The 19,727-nt window shown below is 30.0% G+C and overlaps 3 protein-coding genes and 1 pseudogene across 3 annotated transcripts; 2 read left to right on the top strand and 2 right to left on the bottom strand.

The window, feature by feature from the left end:
* Positions 1-1,512: 1,512 nt before the first annotated feature.
* On the bottom strand, positions 1,513-4,969 carry LOC132944147 (uncharacterized; annotated as a pseudogene).
* A 2,217-nt stretch (positions 4,970-7,186) lies between these two features.
* LOC132944141 (piggyBac transposable element-derived protein 3-like) lies at positions 7,187-8,374 on the bottom strand. Its single transcript, XM_061013332.1, has one exon. It carries the CDS (start codon positions 8,372-8,374, stop codon positions 7,187-7,189), a length of 1,188 nt encoding a protein of 395 aa, XP_060869315.1.
* A 1,505-nt stretch (positions 8,375-9,879) lies between these two features.
* LOC132944133 (uncharacterized) lies at positions 9,880-11,649 on the top strand. The gene is made up of 3 exons (XM_061013321.1): positions 9,880-10,129; positions 11,260-11,459; positions 11,545-11,649. The coding sequence occupies exons 1-3, from the start codon at positions 9,880-9,882 to the stop codon at positions 11,647-11,649; spliced, it is 555 nt and encodes a 184-aa protein (XP_060869304.1).
* Positions 11,650-13,858: 2,209 nt separating this feature from the next.
* Positions 13,859-17,595, top strand: LOC132944125 (zinc finger MYM-type protein 1-like). The gene is made up of 7 exons (XM_061013308.1): positions 13,859-13,982; positions 14,056-14,184; positions 14,555-14,638; positions 14,890-14,949; positions 15,323-16,478; positions 16,524-16,675; positions 16,805-17,595. The coding sequence occupies exons 1-7, from the start codon at positions 13,859-13,861 to the stop codon at positions 17,593-17,595; spliced, it is 2,496 nt and encodes an 831-aa protein (XP_060869291.1).
* Positions 17,596-19,727: the final 2,132 nt, after the last annotated feature.

Genomic DNA, 19,727 nt, shown 5'->3' with positions numbered 1-19,727 from the left:
ATTTAAAATACCTATAGCTATAGCGAAGGATTTAAAGTGCCAACCAGTAAAGGCGGTCGTCTGATTGTACGCCATGCTGGAGCTCCTAAATTTGGATTTATATGTGGCTCAAAATTAATTTTCCGGAGTAAAAATGACGGTGACTACCACTCACAGATGAATAGTCAAATATTTCATGACTGGTTTCAAAATATGCTGCAACTATTGGACGAGCCATGTGTCATTGTTATATTGACAATGCACCATATCACAGCGTACTAGTGGAGAATGTGCCGAAATCAAATACAAAAAAATCCGATGTTCAAAAGTGGCTATCCGAAAAAGGCATCGATTTTTCTTCTACAGAAACCTTGGCGGAACTAAGAGAAAAAGTAAAAATGGCAAAACCGCGTGAAAAACGATACCAATTGGACGAGTTGGCATAACAAATGGGGCATGAAGTGATCAGACTTCCGCCTTATCACTGCCAATACAACCCGATTGAACTAATTTGGGCGCAGGTAAAAAGTGAATTTGCAACCAAAAATACGACATTTAAAATAGCCGACGTCGAAAAACTTATGCACGAAGCCATAGATGCAGTTACCACAGAAAATTCGGAAAAATGTGTAAGACACGCAGAACAACTACAAAATAAAGATTTTGAATAAGAAGGATTCAGAGATTGCATATTGGAACCCATCATTTTAACAATCGACCCCAATGACAGCGATTGTAGCAGCAGTGAAGACGAAGACCACCTTTGACGATATATTTTTTTTTATTATAAAATATATTGTACATTTTTTATACATTAATAGTATTATTATTATAATTATTATTATTGTTATAACTATTTTTATTCTTTTTAATTCACGTTTTTATTGTGTACTGTAAATTGTGTTTTTTTTTAATATCATTAAATACATACACATAATTTATTAATATAAAAATACGAGTTTTAAATTTTATATTTGGCGCGAAACAATTTGGCCACCACCAACGAGAAATTGCCACTGGGCGCGCGGCGGTCATCCGCATGTTTTCGTGATGCGTACTGTACCGATTGATGTCAACACTCATCTTTAATAGGGTAATACTACCGCTTGGAGCGCCACTAGTTAATTATTGGTAGTCATTTCATTCACGCATTAACAGATGCCGATGGGCAACTGTATAGCTTTAAGCGTGGTTTCAGTCATCCGTTTTTTTATGTTATCAGATAGCGTGTGTCTGTGTTTTTCAATTTATGTATTTAGACGATATTAGTACGTTTTTGGTTATATTATTTTAAAAATAACGAATTGGTAAGTAATATTGCAACATAATGACATAATATTATATAATTGAATAATGTTTATGTATTAAATGAGTGTTCAAAGAATATGTATCCTATAAGATACATCGCCAACTACCCATTTCATTAATTTTACTTATTATATCCTATAAACAATTTAAATAAAAAATTAATAATTATAACCTATATATTATATATTACATTAAGATTGATAAAATTAAAGTAGAAGCCGTTCTTCATGGCTGCGCATATGGTCCAATTTCCCTTTGGACATATCCATCATTTTGGTGACTTCTTCATTAAGGAGCTGGACATTTTGTGCAATTAGATGAGTTGCTAAAACTCGTTGTGATCTTGATATGCCATCTCTAACCTAATAAAATAAATTATTTACATTTTTTTAAATCAATATTATAATAAGTTTAATAACCATTTACCCTGAGATTATTCCGTACTTGATTAAACTCAACTGAAAACTGATTTTCAATGTAAGTTAATTTCCCTGAAATAAAGTTTGACATGATTACTAATGGATAAATTATAGAAAATTATTATGGATGAATTATAAAAATTATACCAATATTACATATAATTTATATTTTTATAAAAGTATATTTAAGAAATATTATCCTTATAGCATAAAATAAACATTTTAACAACCCAGAAACTATGTATTAAAATTTTGATTTAGATAGTTAAAAATTTTAAGAAAATTACCAGCTAAATAATTTGCACTAAAACGTTAAAAAATCACCCTATATAGTCATGAGAATTCATCATGATACTAATAATTTATTATATTACATGGAAAGGTTTTTTCTAAAAAATATCTAAGTCCCAAAACTTAATTAATTGTTAAAAATTTGAATATTTATTTTCAACACATATTTACATTTAAAGAGCTTTAAAAAAGTAAGAACATTCAAAAGAATTGGGAATAATGGTTGCTACAACCCGGTTTGTTGGAATACGGTGAAAAATTATTCTCTATTATATGAAACTGTTAATTCATAATTGCATGCTCACATGATTATTGATTTATAACAAAAAACCAATTATAAAATAACTATATCTACTTAGTTAAATAAGCTGGACACAAGCAAAAAAAACAGAAACTATTGATCACCTATAAAAACAGGTGATCTTAGTATAGGCATTACAAATAAAACCAAGCAACTACAATAGTATAAAGAAGCATGCTTTAAACAATGTTACCAAGAATATAATAAACCTAACCTAGGCTATAAGAAAAGCAACAAATTGTATTGGTTATAAAAATTAACTAAAATTTAAATACACATAAATTGACTTACTCATATCTTACACACTGTTGAACATATAAATCATAAAACACATAATTACAAACATTTAGGACAAAGATGCAACACATAGAACACATCAGAATTTGTCTGACTCACGGAGAAAATCCCAAACATGAGGATGACGTTCCATTTGCACCAATAATGTCGAATCAAATGATTCCAAGTAATTGTTCGTACGATAGTCTTCTCCAAAAACACTGAAAAACTCTGGACCAACCTTAAAAAACCAATAATGTTCAATATAATATATTATGGCAGATGAGGCAGATGAGGCAGTGCAAGAACCATTCTGAAAACACGAGCTGCTTCAGGACTTCTCTTGACTAGATCCAAAACATCATCCGATTTACGATGACAATATCGTACAATCGTTTGGGTGTAATGAAACCAGCAACATCCCAATCTGCTTTCTGGAAATGCTTGTTGAACTGCATTCATGAGTCCTCTTTCAAAATCTGTAACAAACCGAATTAAATTATAGTTATGAGGTAAAATTTGCCGTACAATGTTAAATAATGTGACGTATGTTTCTTCTGTCCGACTTCTTAGAAAGACATACACCATTGGGAACGACACACTCTTAAATACCACTTTAAAAGTCGGGAAACTTTTCAAGTCTGCTGGAGCAGCCGGAACAGTCTTGAATGTTCCATCAATGCCAACAGTTGTTATTGTGGCCAACTCTTCTCTAAATCTTCTTATTGCATCCAAGTTTGCAAAAATAACTCCTTCGCTTGTTCCGTTGATCACTATTTCTTATTGGAAGAATGTTAACGGTGGTGTTTGAAGCGTGTGACTGTACGCAGCATTCTCTGGTCGGGTCAATGCTTCAGTGAGGTTATGGATGTTCTCGGGTATGCGTCCGCAATTTGGTTGACGAGACCTACGCATCCTCTTCCATCTTCTCTGTCCTTGCATAAATGTGTAATTGTTAGCAGCTTCTGGATACTTAACAAAATAAAAATTTGATGGGTGAGTGGACATGCTTAGGTTTACATGTCGAAATTGTCTAAGCCAAAAAAATTATAATTAAGTATTATAAATATAAACAACTAATAACTAGATAAACATATTGAATATCCATCACAGTTAAAAGTTTATTACTACAAAACTTAAAACTTTCATATTGGTATAGGTATAGGTTATTAAGTTCTAGTATAAGGTTACTTTACCTAGATAATGTTTTTTTTTTAAATTTGTTCTTACAAATTATTTATTTTACTTAACAGTTCAACCTTATTTTTAATGATACAAATTATTTATAATAATAAAATACCATTATAAAAGTAAGGTTAGTAAAGGTATATCATTTTTTATATCATTAATTCTTTTAGTAGACATATACCTAATTATTATTTTTTTTATTTTCATAGTACCTAGTGTCTAGTTATAAAATATACAGCCAGGTATGACAATAATCAGTATCCACCCGTCTACTCACCATAGTAAAATAAATCTACTTTCACTATTTTTGTAATACGTAGTTATATGCACTTGCTATAAGAACATAATGAATTAACTTCTTAGATTCATGACAGAAAGCATACATTTTATCATTGATGTGTATATTGTAAAATTATTTTAGGTACCTACCTACCTATAACAATGATAGGTAAGTAGGTACATACATATACAGAACTTATACCTACCTACTTGATTTATTTTTATGTAAAGCCTATAAAATATTATAATATTCACTCATCCATTAAATTATTAAAAATATACCTAATAATCATTATTTCATATAAAATTAGAAAACTACCTAGTTGTATTAAAGGTCCTTGCAAATTTATTAGTTACCTATCTAACTGTGAGTACAAACATACAGGTAAGCAAATAATGTTTAAAAATAAGTTAGTAAAATAAAATATTAATCGAAGAACTTACTGAACGATTGCATTGTTGTAAACAGTCCTAACTGAAACAGACATGTTTTCAGGATCAATGCTCCTTGCACCAATTGCTTCTCTTAAGAAAGGTACATGTACATTTATATCTATGGTTGTGTCGATTCCGAACTCTTATTCTATTGTCAATAACTTCTGTACTCACTGATGCTGTACAAGGACAATACTCATAAAGCCTACTGTTTTGCCGCTCACATAGTGAGTCGGTTGGCAGTGGCTTCGCGTTTGTAGTACTTAAAACCTAAATTATCCACATAAACTCTTGAACCATGATGAATCCCTGGAATTAGTCTGTAGATTACTGGTACAACCTTTTCTACAGGATCTTTTTCATCCTCGAGTACTCGGTCTTCTTCATCTTCATCCGTGAGTTCTTCAATCGGGTTATTCTCGTAAACAACTAGATGGAAATAATCATGGTCTAACAAATGAGCGGGGAGACCGATTTCTTCCTCGATGTTCATCATGATTGTGCACTATGACTAACAATACAGGTTGTGTCTTGGAGTCGATTATCAAAGTAACAAAAAATAACAAGTTTAAGGTCGAGCGGATATAGTAATACACTAATACAGTAATACACAATACACTATAACAAAAACGAGCGACAGCACGAATAAAATCGGCAGTATGACCTGCGGCCAAAGTTTTAAAGAACGACGTGCGACTGCACGATCAGTAAACGGCGTACGGTTAAGACGAGCAAACAATATTAAAGATACAAGATCGAATTATTCGAAAAAGATGTGTAGAGTGCCAGAGTACCGTCGTGTTCAAGAGCGGTTAAGCGAGTCGTCACTTGTTGGTCACTTGTTGGTACTTGCTTGTACTTCGTGAATCGTGCGGTGGGGTGGGAAACTGGAAATAACGCTCGACAAAACCGTTACAAAACACAGCAATAGACTTCAAAAAAGGCGGGAATTATTAAATAGTAAATACATAATCTATTGACTATTTCAACTTTCAAAGTACCTACGGCTACTAAAGCAGTGAATTTATAAATACTGAATCTTCGATTGAATAATTTGAACTTGAGGTTAACTAGGTCCTCTAGAGGTAATTTTCCAAAATTTGGGATAAACAGCCAAAAAATAGTAAATAATATGTTTAACTTGTTTGAAATTGATTTTAATTATTTACTATTTAGTTGCAACTACAAAAATAATTGTGCTACCTAGAGACTTACTTAACATTTTTATCAAATATTAATTCATTATTGCTTTGCAATTTAAATTCATCTATACTTAAAACTATAGGCCTATACACTAAGTCAGTTTATAGGTCTATGCTTAGAACAGGTATCTACATCAAGGATGATGCAAAAGGAGCATGTAGACATGTATTTGGCTACAGGAATAACATTGAAGGGTAGCAAAAAGTCAATATTTTTTAATATAAATAAAAATATATTAACTTCAATAAATAATAAATATGTCTTAGTATATAATTGTAACTTGTCAAAATATCATAATTATATAAATATATATTTACTCATCATGGTGTTGGAATGAAGTTAACAGCAAAAAATTAATTAACAGGGGACAGCCATTGTCCATATTTCTTACATACATAAATATTACTGAAAAAGTGGCAGTAAATTTATGTTTGCTCACATAATATAGGTACTTATATACATTGTCCCTTACTATGGACTATATTGTGTATAATACAGCATTATCTTTATAAGGAGAAAAGAATACCCATTTTATTATGTACTGGAAAATCCCTATGTAGTACTTTCTAATAAATTAAATCCAATAAAGGTATCGAAATTATAGGGTTAAATATTTGGTATGCCGACACTTGGGTGCAGAAAATTGGGCGCGGGACAATAGGGCGCGGAACATTGGGTGCGGGACTTTTAGGCGAAATGACAATTGGGTGCAAGACAATTAGGAGCGAATATAAATAGACGGACTAAGGTTTGAAAAATGGTGATATTTTAGTCTGGTTAAATATCCACAGTTGTTCAATGCAATTAAAAATATTAAATATTAAAAATAATTTGTGTTATATGAAATATTTCTTTTTACAATGTGTGAATTCGTTAAAAGTGAAAAGAATCGAGACCTGCTAATTTTTAAAAGTTATTTATACAAATTAGAACGAACAACTAATGAAAAAACAATTTGGCGCTGTATTGAAAATAATAGTAAAAAATATCCGGGTCGAGTACATGTAGAAAAGGGAGAAGTAACAAAAGAAAGTAAGCGTGAACATAACCATCGGCCGGATCGTTCAAAAATTTAAGCAAAACAGGCTATTGAAAATATGAAAATAATAGCAAAAGAAACAGAGCTGAGTTCACACGTAGTTTTGAGTACTATGTTAAAAGAGGTAATTAACCCATTAAGTCTGAAATTTTTTTTTCTTTCAAATTTGAAGTTGATTTTAATTAAAAACTTACCTGACGTACTTAAAGAATGATTGTCTATAATTTTTTTTTTTTTTTTTTAGTCTGTTTTTAAGATAAGTTCCGTAACCATATGGTAACGCTAGGAGCATATACTACTTAGTTTATAATAAATAATAATCAAATTTTTATCAAATAAATATCGTTATAGTAGGTATACAAATTCAAAAATACAATTAGTAATTATGAAATCAACTGTATTTTTAATTATTACATACAATTGACTTATTCTAAATATTACAATAAAACTAAATAGTTATAAACTAATTTATTTTTTATGGAAATTAGCAAAACAATCGATATATAATCCAACGTCACATTTCACACACATTGTCCGTCCTACCGATTTACAGCCATCTCTTGCACACCTCCTTCTTTTCTTCTCTTGAGTATATGAAACTAAGTGGTCCATACGATCATATCTAATATCATCGGAAACACGACTGTCGGATGATGATAGAGATTTTGATGGTCTTCCTGCACCTATTCGAGCTACCCCATATCTTTGTAAATATGTAAGCACTAGTTCGCGGCGGAAATCCAACTGGGTAATTTGTTTAGAGTTAACTTTTTTGTACAAAGACCAACTGTTGTTCATTGGAATTTCCAATAGCCAAGTAAAAATTGGCCACCACCATTTTTTACCTCTCACCCCAATTCTATAAGTGGCTATGTTTTGATCCATCTGATCAGTTCCACCCATATACTGGTTATATTGAGCAATAAGTTTAGGGCGACTTACATTTATATGTTTTTTATGTTTTTGTGAATATCTTCTTACACTTGATACATTTTCAGTGCCGACATCAGTGGAAGCCATTGTAACAACTGCATTATCCATCCATCTAACCAACAAAATACCCTTATTTTTTTCTATTGCAGTTTCAAAACTTCCACGTTCTTTTTTTGAAAATTTTTTTTTTTCGGTCAAAGGACAATTTTTTGGTATTCTATTCTGCCGTATAGTACCAATCGCTGAGTAACCCAAATATTTGACATAATTAAAAACATTTAACCCAGTAAATAAGTTATCCATGTACAATGAGTATGGTAAATTTTTTTTAGACTCGGGTAAATCTTCAAGCATTAAAATAAGGGGTGATACTGCCTTTCCAAATACTGAATTATATTTTTCATTTTCACGAGGATCTTTGCCTTGATACAATTCAAAATTTACAAGATAACCATCATTCGTATTTACACACCACATTTTGTAACCAAACCGTATTGGTTTGCCTCTAATAAATTGCTTACATCCATGCTTACCAAAGTACTTCACCGTTGATTCGTCATAAGCAAGTTGTTTTTGAGGTACAAAATTTTCTAAGCATTTATTTTTTATCATATTCATAAGAGGTCTAATTTTCCAAGCCTTATCTTTAGCATCAATTTGTGTATTATCAGCGACATATTTGCAAAAATCTATCACGGCGCATTGCATTACAGACAGCTTCATTTTTCATATCATCCATAGAGTCCCAAAACGATCCCAGGCAAGTGAAAGTAGCAGATTCTGAAGGAGCTGTTTATAATTTGCGTTAGGGATAGTAAGATATTGTTGGGAAGAAATTTAAGAGCCGTGTTGGTGATGAGATCATCGCCTGGGGCTTTCTTCTTGCGAAGGTCGCTTATGATTTTTTGAACGGTGCCGGGGGTGGTGAAAAGGTTAGATTTTATAGTATTGAGGTTTTGTAGTGAATGGTAGTACGCGGTCACTTCTGGTATGTCGGGACCGGGGTTTGTTTGGAATTGTTGTTCGAGAGAGTCCGCTATCAGCTCGGCTCGGTCTTTGGCCGGAAAGACAAGACTGTTTGGCCCGGTCAGAGGGTGAGAAGCTGGACGTTTATGAAGGAGGCATTTGTTGAGTTTGTAAATGGAGTTGTCTTGTTGGTCAAGAGAGTTTAGGAAGGTGTCCCATTGGTCAGTTTTGTGAGTTAGAAGTAAGGTACGAATTAGTGCGATTTTGGCGTTTAGTTGGCGTTTAACGGTTGGTAGTTGGTTTTTTCAGTTATTTCTTATTTTATGTAGTCGGGAAGTAAGAAGGACGAGTTTTTGAGTTTAGGAGTAAATACGCTAGCTTCGATAGCGTGTTGCAGGTTTTTGGTCAGACAATCGACTGCTAGGTCAATTGAATGTTTGTCATTTGTCGGTGGTACGGGAGAGTTAGGTAAGTTGGTAAGGATCGTTTTGTATTTTGTCCAGTTAATGAAGCGGTTAGTAGCAGGAGGAGACGATGAGATCGGAGTACATAGAGTCTCAAGAAGTATAGGGTTATGGTCGGAAGATAGTTCGTTGAGGTTTTCGATTTGGGTCGGGTATGGTAGACGTGCGAGGGCGATGTCGAGTACGTCGGGTCTGTGACGGGCGTAAGTGGGAAAATGTGTGGGGTAAGAGGGGGCAGTAATGGCATAGTACGAATGTTGAACGTGATCAAAGAGAACACGGCCGGCTGCGTTTGTTGAGTGGCTGTACCACAGTGGGTGTTTGGCGTTGAAATCGCCTGCCGATATTTGCCATTCCGCGCTTTGAGTAAGTAGGTCTAAGTCAAGTGTCGAGAGAGTGGCGCCAGGTGGTTAGTATACCGCTGATACAAGTATCTCATGGTTGTTAAGTTTGATAAGGACTGAAGAGGTTTAAATGGTTGTGTTAAGAGTCATAGGTTGGTGGACGATGCGACGGTGAAAGGACGGCCGTGCCGCCGTGAGGGGGCGAGCCCCGGGTAGTCGGTAGACGAGAGGATCGAGAGCAAAATTCAGCGACCAATCAGAAAGTAAGGATTATTATCATATTATCATATAATTATTAAGAAACATTATATTACCCGCGCATGTTTAAATATAAATATAAATATCATACAATTATTAAGAAACATACATTATCCGCGCATTATCATAATACAACGACGCGTATACCTAATTGTGTTTATTCGTTACCTTTTATTTTATAAATGTTGTAAGTATAATGTCGTCTTCATCTTCACTTATGTGCAATATATGTAAAAAAGTTTTTGGGTACCAACGGAATTTAGTAGCACATAGAAAGAAGTGTGGCAGTGGAATCGTTGAAGAAAATATCATTAAAAAATCAATAAAATGTCCAGACAATAAATGTGGACAATTATTCAGCGGATATGCATTGCTACGAAAACATGTTGAAGAGTACCACAAAATCGTTCTAACAAAAGAACATATTTATTTTAAAACTCTAAATGGTATGTAAAATAGGTATTAATAATATCTTATCTATCAAATAGATCTTTTAGAGTCATGATTATATCACCTTTTATTTTATTATTCATTAATGATATACTTAAATATTGCAAGTATTTATTAATTGCCAAAATTTAAAAATGTATATACCACTAAACTATAAACACAATATAAATCTGTTAAATAAAAGTTCCCCCTTTTATTATAATATTGATAATGGTTAATGGAGATTTTATATTATACCTACTAATAATGTGTACTGTATAGTGTGAAAACCATTCTTTAATTAAGCTGCTGTTTAATTGTCTAGATAGGTAGTGTAAATACATTGACAGGTAATCATAATTCATAGGATTCTGTGGAGTCTAATGAATATGCTAAGTAGGTATAATGTAAATATGCGCTTTCTTATATTATTTAATGTTATTATTGGTATATTACATGGAAATATATTAATTTTTTATCATAAAGCTGTAGGTATGTTATATAATTATTAACAACTACATATTTGAATATATGGTTATAAGGTTTACAGAGAAAATATTTATGTAGAAAATGGATGATAATTGATAATTTATTAATAATAAGCATTAAGAATTTCTTATTTCCAAATTGCTTAGTTGCTTATGAATAACTATATTAAATTTCTTTTGGAAAATAAACTAATAATTAAATTGAAATGAACACTTGCTTCGATTATCTAAATCCTAATATTGGAATTCAAAAAATGAAATATTGTTAACTAAAAACAATTAGAAATGAAAATTTTTAATAGGAAATACAATAGTGACTTTACTATTATTGTTAAATAATTATTAGATTAATCAATATTTTTGGTCATTATTCATTACTAATTAGTATTATGGACGTGTAAATATGTAGTATATTTGTTTCAATTTCTGCTGCTGGAGTAATGTTAAAATTGTGTACAGTACAGTATTATAAAAGATACTTTTAAAATTGCATCTAAATATAGATACCAATACATTCATTCAGAAAGTATTATGAATACTTAATTAAACAAGTATTTACTTAAATACTTTACCATACTGGACTACAGTGTAATTTAATCTAAGAATTAAATAAAATGAATACCTGAATACTCACTATGTAGGTATATAATTTTTTGCAGATTTTAAGGAATGGAAACAGAAGGTTGAAAAAGAAAATGTTTGTTCATATATTACAAAATCAACAGCTAGTATTAAAAATGGAAAACGAACTTATTACAATTGTCATCGTAGTGGATACTTTAGTAGTAAATCACGTGGGATTAAGCGTATTAAAAGCCAAGGAAGTAATAAGATAGGATCAACATGTACGTCTTCAATGGTAAATACTAATTGTGATTCTACCTAAAATGGACATCTAGATTCTAGATGTCTATAAACTAATTAAGTATTGTATTACTATTTAGGTGGTGACGGAAGATGCTAATGGAATAAATGTTGATTATAGCAGCACCCATTTTGGGCATGGGTCTAATTTAGGGGTTGATACCGAGTTGCGGTCGAGATTATAACAGGTAAAAAAAAAATCCGAGTTGCGGTCGGGATCAAAACAGGTTAAATATCAAAATAGGTAAAAATCCTAGTTGCGGTAAAAAAATATGATTAATAATTATTATGACAGATTTAGACGATGCCCCCAAATCGTCCCCTCCATCCCAAAAGTTAACAGGAGAAGTTCTCCTGGATCTGTATCTGCATATATGTATGGCTAGGATTATTATTTGTGGTAGCATCATTATATACTTTACTATAAATAAAAATTAACTCAATTGTTCTACTCAAAGAAAAAAGTAACAGTAATAATAAAGTATAATATAATGTTTGGTTTAATAGTTAAATATCATAAAAGATTAAACAACATTTTTTTTTGTACATTACACGTGATAAAAACTAAAAAGGTGGACTTGTTGGTACACTCTGCTGTATAGGAGTTGATGAGCATATCATTATAATGGATGTGTTATATTTATATTTTTTTCAATTTATAATTGCATATAAATACAGATAGAAAGTTTTATGAATACTTGATTAAACAAGTATTTACTTTAATACCTATTACAGTGTAATTTAATCTGAGAATAAAATATTATAATAATAATTACCTAATAATATAATAATTAATATGTATGGTTATTTGTATTATGGATATCTAATATTTTTCGTTCAGCTCCTACTGCTGGAGTATTTTTAAAACTTTGTTTTATTTCAATTTTTTCACGTTCAGTAGTAATATTTTGAAGTTGAGATTTACAATTAGTTTTTTTTGTTACAAGTCGAAGCTGTTTATCAATTTTTTTATTGGAAGGCTCTATGTCGTTAGTATCTATTAGTTTCCTTTTTTTTCTTTGAATGGTATTCAGAAGTGAATCAACTTTCTTCTGTATATCAGTACAATCGTCCATTGAATAATCATTAGATTTCATTAAACCGACACCCATCATTAATTTGTTAATAATTAATTTTTTTTCTTTTTCAACAGGTTCTTTAATATCTTGGTTCACCAGAAGTTTTTCAAAATTATCAAACTGTTCAGTTGATTCATCGGGCTGTGTGAAAAAAGTCTGAACTAAATGCTCTTCTGACAGTAAAATTAAGTGAATATGTTTACAAATATTTGATCTAATCATAAAATCTGGACAGCCACATGTATATATATGATTACATATATTACATAAGCGACATTTCAATTTACAATTGCTTAAAACACAGATTTCTTGTACTTTACTGACATCATAGGATGATTCTTTTCCCGTAGTAGAATTAATTTTCCAAGTTGTAGGAGACATACGTTCAATTTTGGCATTGCATATTTTGACAGCAGCATTGTGGCTCATCATAATTTTATCTTCTTTACTGCAGTATTTATTTTTGGCTAATTTAATAAACCTTTCAAAGATCTTGTCACGTATAAACTTCAGTAATGCGTTTATACATATCCATACGTTTATTTTTTCGTCCGTTTAAATAAAAATATTTGATGGTCTTATGTATAGATTCCAAATACATATTGGTATTGATGCCACATAAATTACGATGACAACAGTGCCGCAACTAGCGGGTGACTGGGGGTGCGTAGCACCCCCAAATAGGTCTCCTTTCCACTTAAGTGGGGCCCCCAAAAACGGCAAAAACACAAAATGTTTGTTTGATAATTATATTTATGTGTGGAAATTAAATCAACAATCAATCCATAGAGTAGGTAATAAAACTACAAGAATAAAATATTATAATATTATGTAATAATAATATTAGTGTATCAATTATCATTGGGAATACCGATAACCGAGTATACTGGGGGTCACTGGATATTGTATATTTGTACGTTATAATAATTTAATAAAATTAATAGATTACTATGCACACTGACACTATATATATATAATTGCTCAGTTGGTTGTGCCTTATCATTAGTGGAATTTTCCCGTACGTTGTTTTATTTATAGATGCGCCTGCCGCCTGGTTCGACTGCAAAATTGATACATGCACGATGCACATATTATTATAGCTTATGAGTTATGACTATTGACTAATATTTTTGATTAATATCAGTTATCACATGACTCATGAGAAATTGTTCGTATCAAAATCGTGACAAACTGATCTCTCCTTTATATATTGCACTCTTGCAGTTTGCTGTCTTCAGTCTTGAAGATTTTTGTTTTATTTTATTTGAAGTTTTTATTTCTTTTTCCGTAAAGCTTATTATTTGTATATTTTGTTATGTCTTCAAAAAGAACTTACGATAGTGGCTGTAAAAAACGTAAAGCAAAAGAACTAAAGATTGAAAATCTGAATCTCATTAGAGGTTCTATGAAAAAATTTCTACGAAAAACAAATATTTCTGGTAATTATTACTTGCCATGTGCCCTTGGCCATTTTTTCTTGTTACGAATTACCGTAATGATTTATTATTTTAGAAAATGAAGCATTGACAGACCAGAGTTCAGAAACAGCGATTTTAGATTTGTTGAGTGAAAATGTTTTGGAAAATAATTTACATATGCAAAAAGATAATGTTAATGAAAATAACATTGAAATGAATAGTGGTAAGTTTTTTTTTCTGAAATTATTAAAAAAGGAAATGTGATTTAATTAATGTAGAAAATTCCAAATTGAGTAAATTTTATCATAATATACCAATTATAAATTAATTATTGTAGTATCTATAGTGCAATTTTACTCAATATTTAACTTTTAAAAGCTGTGTTTTAATAATAATAATAAAGCTGTTTTAATGAGTATATTAAAAAATTTAAATTAAAATAATTTATTTTTTAATATACCTTTAACATAATAAGTTACACATGTAGATTTACACCTACTTAACTTACCAACTTAAAATTTACTTAATTTTGTGGGTTTGAAAATTAAATTAAATTTTTATCAATAGCTTATTTAATTGTTGATCATTTTTAGGTAGTGAATTATCTTCAACTTTTAAAATTATAAACTCATTGAAAGAAAATACTGTTGAGGCATCTAATATGGAATCAAATTTTGGTAAGTTTAGAATTTATTTTCAAAGTTTTTATTTATTTATTTATTGAAAATTGAAGTGTTACTCTTACAAAACTTGTAATTTAGGTAGGTTCTCAAATATAAAAAAAAAATTAAGTTATTATGTATAGATACCTACCTAACTTAATTGTTTGTATAATATTTCATTTATCACAAAAATATGTATTAAAAAATTGTTTGTAACTAAGAATTTTAAAGTTATTTGATATAACTATTTCTATTCATTCTTTTAGAAAACAGCAAAATCCAATCACACAGTTCTATTGAAAGTAATGAGGACTTTAATAACTTAGGTATGTTTTTAGTTTTATTTATAACATAATATTTGATTTCGTATCTTGCTAATTGTTAATTAAACTAACTGTAATCTGTTTTATATTTTTAATGCCTAAAGGTACTACCTATTTTGCCCACCACTATTTATATTTATAAATTAAGAACTATTTTTATTAAATTTTAAGTTGATCAAATGCTAATACTAAGAACATTTAATCGTACTCCTTAGTCTGATCAATTTCAGTATCTACTGATTTATATCAAGAATTAATTTTATATTATTTTTTAAATGTTGAAAATTACGATGTCAAATAGATTTTTCTCAATTAATTTAAAATTTGTGATTAGGCAACAATAATATTTGTCTTTAAATTTAATTTACCATTATAGGTATTTCTGATGATTTTTCTTTGGATTTGAATTGTGAATTTCCGACTGATCGTGGAAAGTTTCCTGATATTATTAAAAATTCCAATTTAAAAAGACAAATAATTTCGTTCGGTCCTTGCAAACCAAATATCAAATTTCCGCTTAGTACCACGTATTTTGAAGACAGTAAAGACAGCAAAAGCAGAAAATTTTCCGTTGAATATTATTTTACTACAAATTTGTCTGGCCAAAAAATACCCCGAGGCTGGCTCTGTTATTCTATTATACTTGACAAAGTATATTGTGAATCATGTTGGTTGTTTGCAGATAGAAAACATTCTTATTTCAAATCAAATTGGATAAACGGAATAGACGACTGGCAACATTTAACACTGAAAATTAATAAACACGAATCATCTGTGCAGCATATTGAAGCTGTTAAATTACGTACAATTTGGACAAAAAATTTAACAATTGATCAATCAATAGAAATATTAATATCTAAAGAAGCTCAGAAATGGAGGGACATTTTAACTCGTTTAATAAAAATAATTTTATTTTTAACAGCTGGAAACACTGCCCTTCGAGGCAATGAAAGAAAATTGTCTGAAACTAATCCATCTGAAGGAAATTTTATTCGGGCTGTTAGACTTCTTGCTGAGTTTGATCCTGTGTTAAATAGCTTACTACTCACTGAACAATCACGAGTTAAATATTTGAGTTGGAAAATTCAAAACGAATTAATTGAAATATTAGCTACTAACTTGCAACAGTTGATATGTGAAGAAATCAGATCAGCTCAATGTTTCTCTATCATAATTGATTCTACGCAAGATATAACCAAGATTGACCAAGTTAGTTTTATTTTTCGGTACACAATTGTTGATTATAAAGAATCTAAGTTAGAAATCAAAGAATCATTTTTAGGATTTTATCCCTTAGATAAACATGATGCTGAAGGACATGTTAATTTAATTAAAGCAGTTTTAAATACTCACAACTTGGATATTAGTAAATGCAGGGGCCAAGGTTATGATGGTGCCTCTGTAATGAGCGGTTGTTTCTCAGGTGTTCAAAAAAGAATTACAGATATAATTCCTAATGCATCATTTGTACATTGTGCTGCTCACAATTTGAATCTTGTGTTATCAGATATGGCAAAAAGTACACCAAAAATGTTAAATTTTTTTAACATTGTTCAAGATTTGTTTTTATTTTTTAGCAGTAGTGCTCCTAGATGGGCAACTTTGGCCTTAGGCGATGATGTTGCTAAAATAGTATTAAAAAAAGTGTGTACCACCCGATGGGAGTCGAGACATAATGCGGTTTTTGCCCTGAAGTTTCGATATAAAGATGTATTAAAATCATTAACAAGTATAATTTTAACTAGTGATAAAAAAGAAGAAAATAATAGAGCTACAGGTTTGAAAAGAAAGCTTGAATCTTTTGAATTTGTATTAATTCTTTTTATATGGGAACAAATTTTAAGACCGTTTTATTTAGTTTCCAAGAAAATGCAATCAATTGAAACAAATCTTCATGTTGCATGTGAATATTTACAATCGGCTGTTACATCCATTGAAAATCTAAGAGATAATTACGAGTGTCTTGTTAATTCAGCCACAGACTTGTGTAATAGTTGGGGCATACCAGTCAATAACATTACAAAACGAAAAATATTTTCTAAAACGTTTTTCGGTGATTTAGATGGAGATAAACGACACGATATAGCACAAGAAAATCTTAAAGTTAAAGTATTTTTGCCTGTAATTAATACAGCTTTAGTACAACTTAAATATCGTTTTATAGGTTTACAAGAGGTTGTTAATAAGTTTAATTTTTTACAACCACAAAATATGTTACAATTCAATGAAGAAAAACTTGTTAAGGCAACATATGACTTTATTATATTTTATGAAAAAGATATAAGTTCAGATTTCACAAGACAAGTATTATCAATAAAAGAAATATTAACTGATTCACTCTCAAAAATCAAAACTATTAAAGAACTAGCAAAATGCATTTTAGAAAATGATTTAGGATCTCTGTACAAAGATGTTTTAACTGCTTGTGTAATTTTTACATCATTACCCGTCACAGTAGCATCAGCAGAGCGTTTTTTTTCCAAGCTCAAAATTATAAAAAATTATTTGAGGAACTCTATGGCACAAGAAAGACTTACAAATATCAGTATACTAAATATTGAACATAACAGAACTAAAGATTTGAATATAAATCAAGTAATTGACAATTTTGCCAACAAAAAAGCTCGAAAAAAGAACTTTTTAAAATAATAATAATTTATTTATTTGTAATTTAAAATGAATAATATTTTCAAGTAAATTTTGGTTTTTTGTGTATTATATTGTTTTATACTTTTATGTTAACTAATATGTGTACCTTCCTTTTCTACTGATATTATATCATTTACATTGTACATTTTATCCGATAAGTATAATATATTACGAACTTTTAAGTAAGTTGTACTTATAACTCTCTACTTATTTATTTATTTATTGTTAATTAAACGGGCTAGAGCTCAATATTGTATAATATGTGTAATAATCATTGAGATTAAAAATAATTATAATGAGTACATGTATAAATCAAAAGGAGAAACAATTAAGAAATAATTATATTACAATAATTTGAGAAATAGAAACAAAAATGTGAATACTGATAATATCTAGTAATATAATTACAGAAATACTCAATAGTGTGAAAGTTTAAAAAAATTAATCTGGATATCATTAGCTAATTTAGTGGATCTATTTAAAGGTGCATTTTTTATATAGTTCTGATTAAGTGATTGTGAATGATATAATAGTATTCCTGATTTGTCATTGAGTGACATAAAAATATATAAAACTAAGCATTTTTACATAATTTATGTAGTCATTTTACCAATCTATAAATATGTTTTTTCTGTAAGCAAGGTTGTTCATATTTAGTATTTAATATTTAACTTATATTGTGATTGTGTGTATTTAGACACATCTTCTAAGACGTTTTATAATATTTTATTTAGGTACATACTTAATATTTTTATGATAACAATTTATGACATTCATTAGTCATTACAGTGTAAATGCTTAAAAATTAAGTTGAAATTACAAAAGTAAGTAATTTATTGCATACTCTTTTATAATGAAGGTTTAATGTTTAAAAAACAATAAGAACAAGAATATTTAGAAAACAAAAAAAATTGACTAGGTACTCTATAAAGAATTTTCTCTAATCAAAGTAAAAATATTTTTTAGAAAAATTATAAATATAATTTATTACAGTAATAAAATTAAGTTATGACAAAATCCCATTAAAAGGGCCCCACAATAAAATTTGCACTAGGGCCCCACAAAGCCTAGTTGCGGCACTGGATGACAATATGCCCATTGCTCTACTCTATTAAGATAATTACATTGAAAGTAATGATAAAATTCTTTTGTATCGTTGTCATCTCTCAATTCATCAGATATTCCAGCCAACATATTTTCAAAATCTTCCACATTTGTTTCATGTTGTAGTATTTTGAGTGTCTTATAAACGTAGGTTTTCTTTTCGAATGAACCCTTAATTTTTGTCTGTATTTGTTTACGCCATGAATGATCAACATGCCAACTACAGAGAAGTTTATGTTCAGCATTACCCATGACATTGCACCAAGCATTATAAAATGCTGGATCATCATCGCTCATAAAAACCTTTGTGTTTATATTGCCAGTTCTTTCTTTAACTTTTGTAAAAAAAGTGATCCATGTTTTGGTGTCTTTTTTCTTGGTAAAACAAAAACAACAAGGAAATCCATTACCATACTCATCCACTACAACTAGTGTAGTAAGAAGGTCATATTCTGTGGTACCGTGGGTAGAGTCTACACAGATTTTTTCATAACCAAATCTTTGAATCATTTCTAATTGAAACTTTGTTGCAATAATCAAAAATACATCATCATTTTCCCAATAGGAATAAATGATTGGATTTTCTTCTTCAGACAAACTGCTCATATTTTCCATCCATATACGTACACTAACATAGTCTGAAGAATTGCCCTGTGCCCTGAGCTTTGCCCTCAACTAAATTGAAATCCCTTTCAACATTTCGTAAATCTCTCTTTGAAATAACAGTGGTGACATCATAAATACTTTGGACATTATTTCTAATATCGTCCAAAATTTTTGAAAAGCTAACTCCTTCTGAGATTTATTCTACAACAAAAATAAAAGAATTGAGTACTTTTTTGAATAAGTATTTTTTTTAAATAAATTTGTTTCTTATACAAGGGTTTTTTCATTAAATGTTTTAAATTTTAGATACTGAGCGGAGTGAAAGAATTTATTGATTTTACAGTGATTTAGTATTTTTTTTCTATGTTTCAGTAACATTTTGGATAGTAAAAATGCTCTGATATTCGAGATCAGCATCTTTT

This window comes from Metopolophium dirhodum, chromosome 1, assembly GCF_019925205.1.
Source record: "Metopolophium dirhodum isolate CAU chromosome 1, ASM1992520v1, whole genome shotgun sequence".
Lineage (NCBI taxonomy): Eukaryota > Metazoa > Arthropoda > Insecta > Hemiptera > Aphididae > Metopolophium > Metopolophium dirhodum.
This window is presented reverse-complemented; position numbering and strand designations above follow the sequence as displayed.

Excerpts from the sequence above, each read along its gene's own strand:
- LOC132944141 (XM_061013332.1), bottom strand. The coding sequence starts at position 8,374 with ATGAAGCTGTCTGTAATGCAATGCGCCGTGATAGATTTTTGCAAATAT.
- LOC132944133 (XM_061013321.1), top strand. The coding sequence starts at position 9,880 with ATGTCGTCTTCATCTTCACTTATGTGCAATATATGTAAAAAAGTTTTT. Across the intron at positions 10,130-11,259 it reads TTATTTTAAAACTCTAAATG|ATTTTAAGGAATGGAAACAG; the intron begins GTATGTAAAATA and ends AATTTTTTGCAG. Across the intron at positions 11,460-11,544 it reads CAACATGTACGTCTTCAATG|GTGGTGACGGAAGATGCTAA; the intron begins GTAAATACTAAT and ends ATTACTATTTAG.
- LOC132944125 (XM_061013308.1), top strand. The coding sequence starts at position 13,859 with ATGTCTTCAAAAAGAACTTACGATAGTGGCTGTAAAAAACGTAAAGCA. Across the intron at positions 13,983-14,055 it reads ACGAAAAACAAATATTTCTG|AAAATGAAGCATTGACAGAC; the intron begins GTAATTATTACT and ends TTATTATTTTAG. Across the intron at positions 14,950-15,322 it reads TGAGGACTTTAATAACTTAG|GTATTTCTGATGATTTTTCT; the intron begins GTATGTTTTTAG and ends TTACCATTATAG.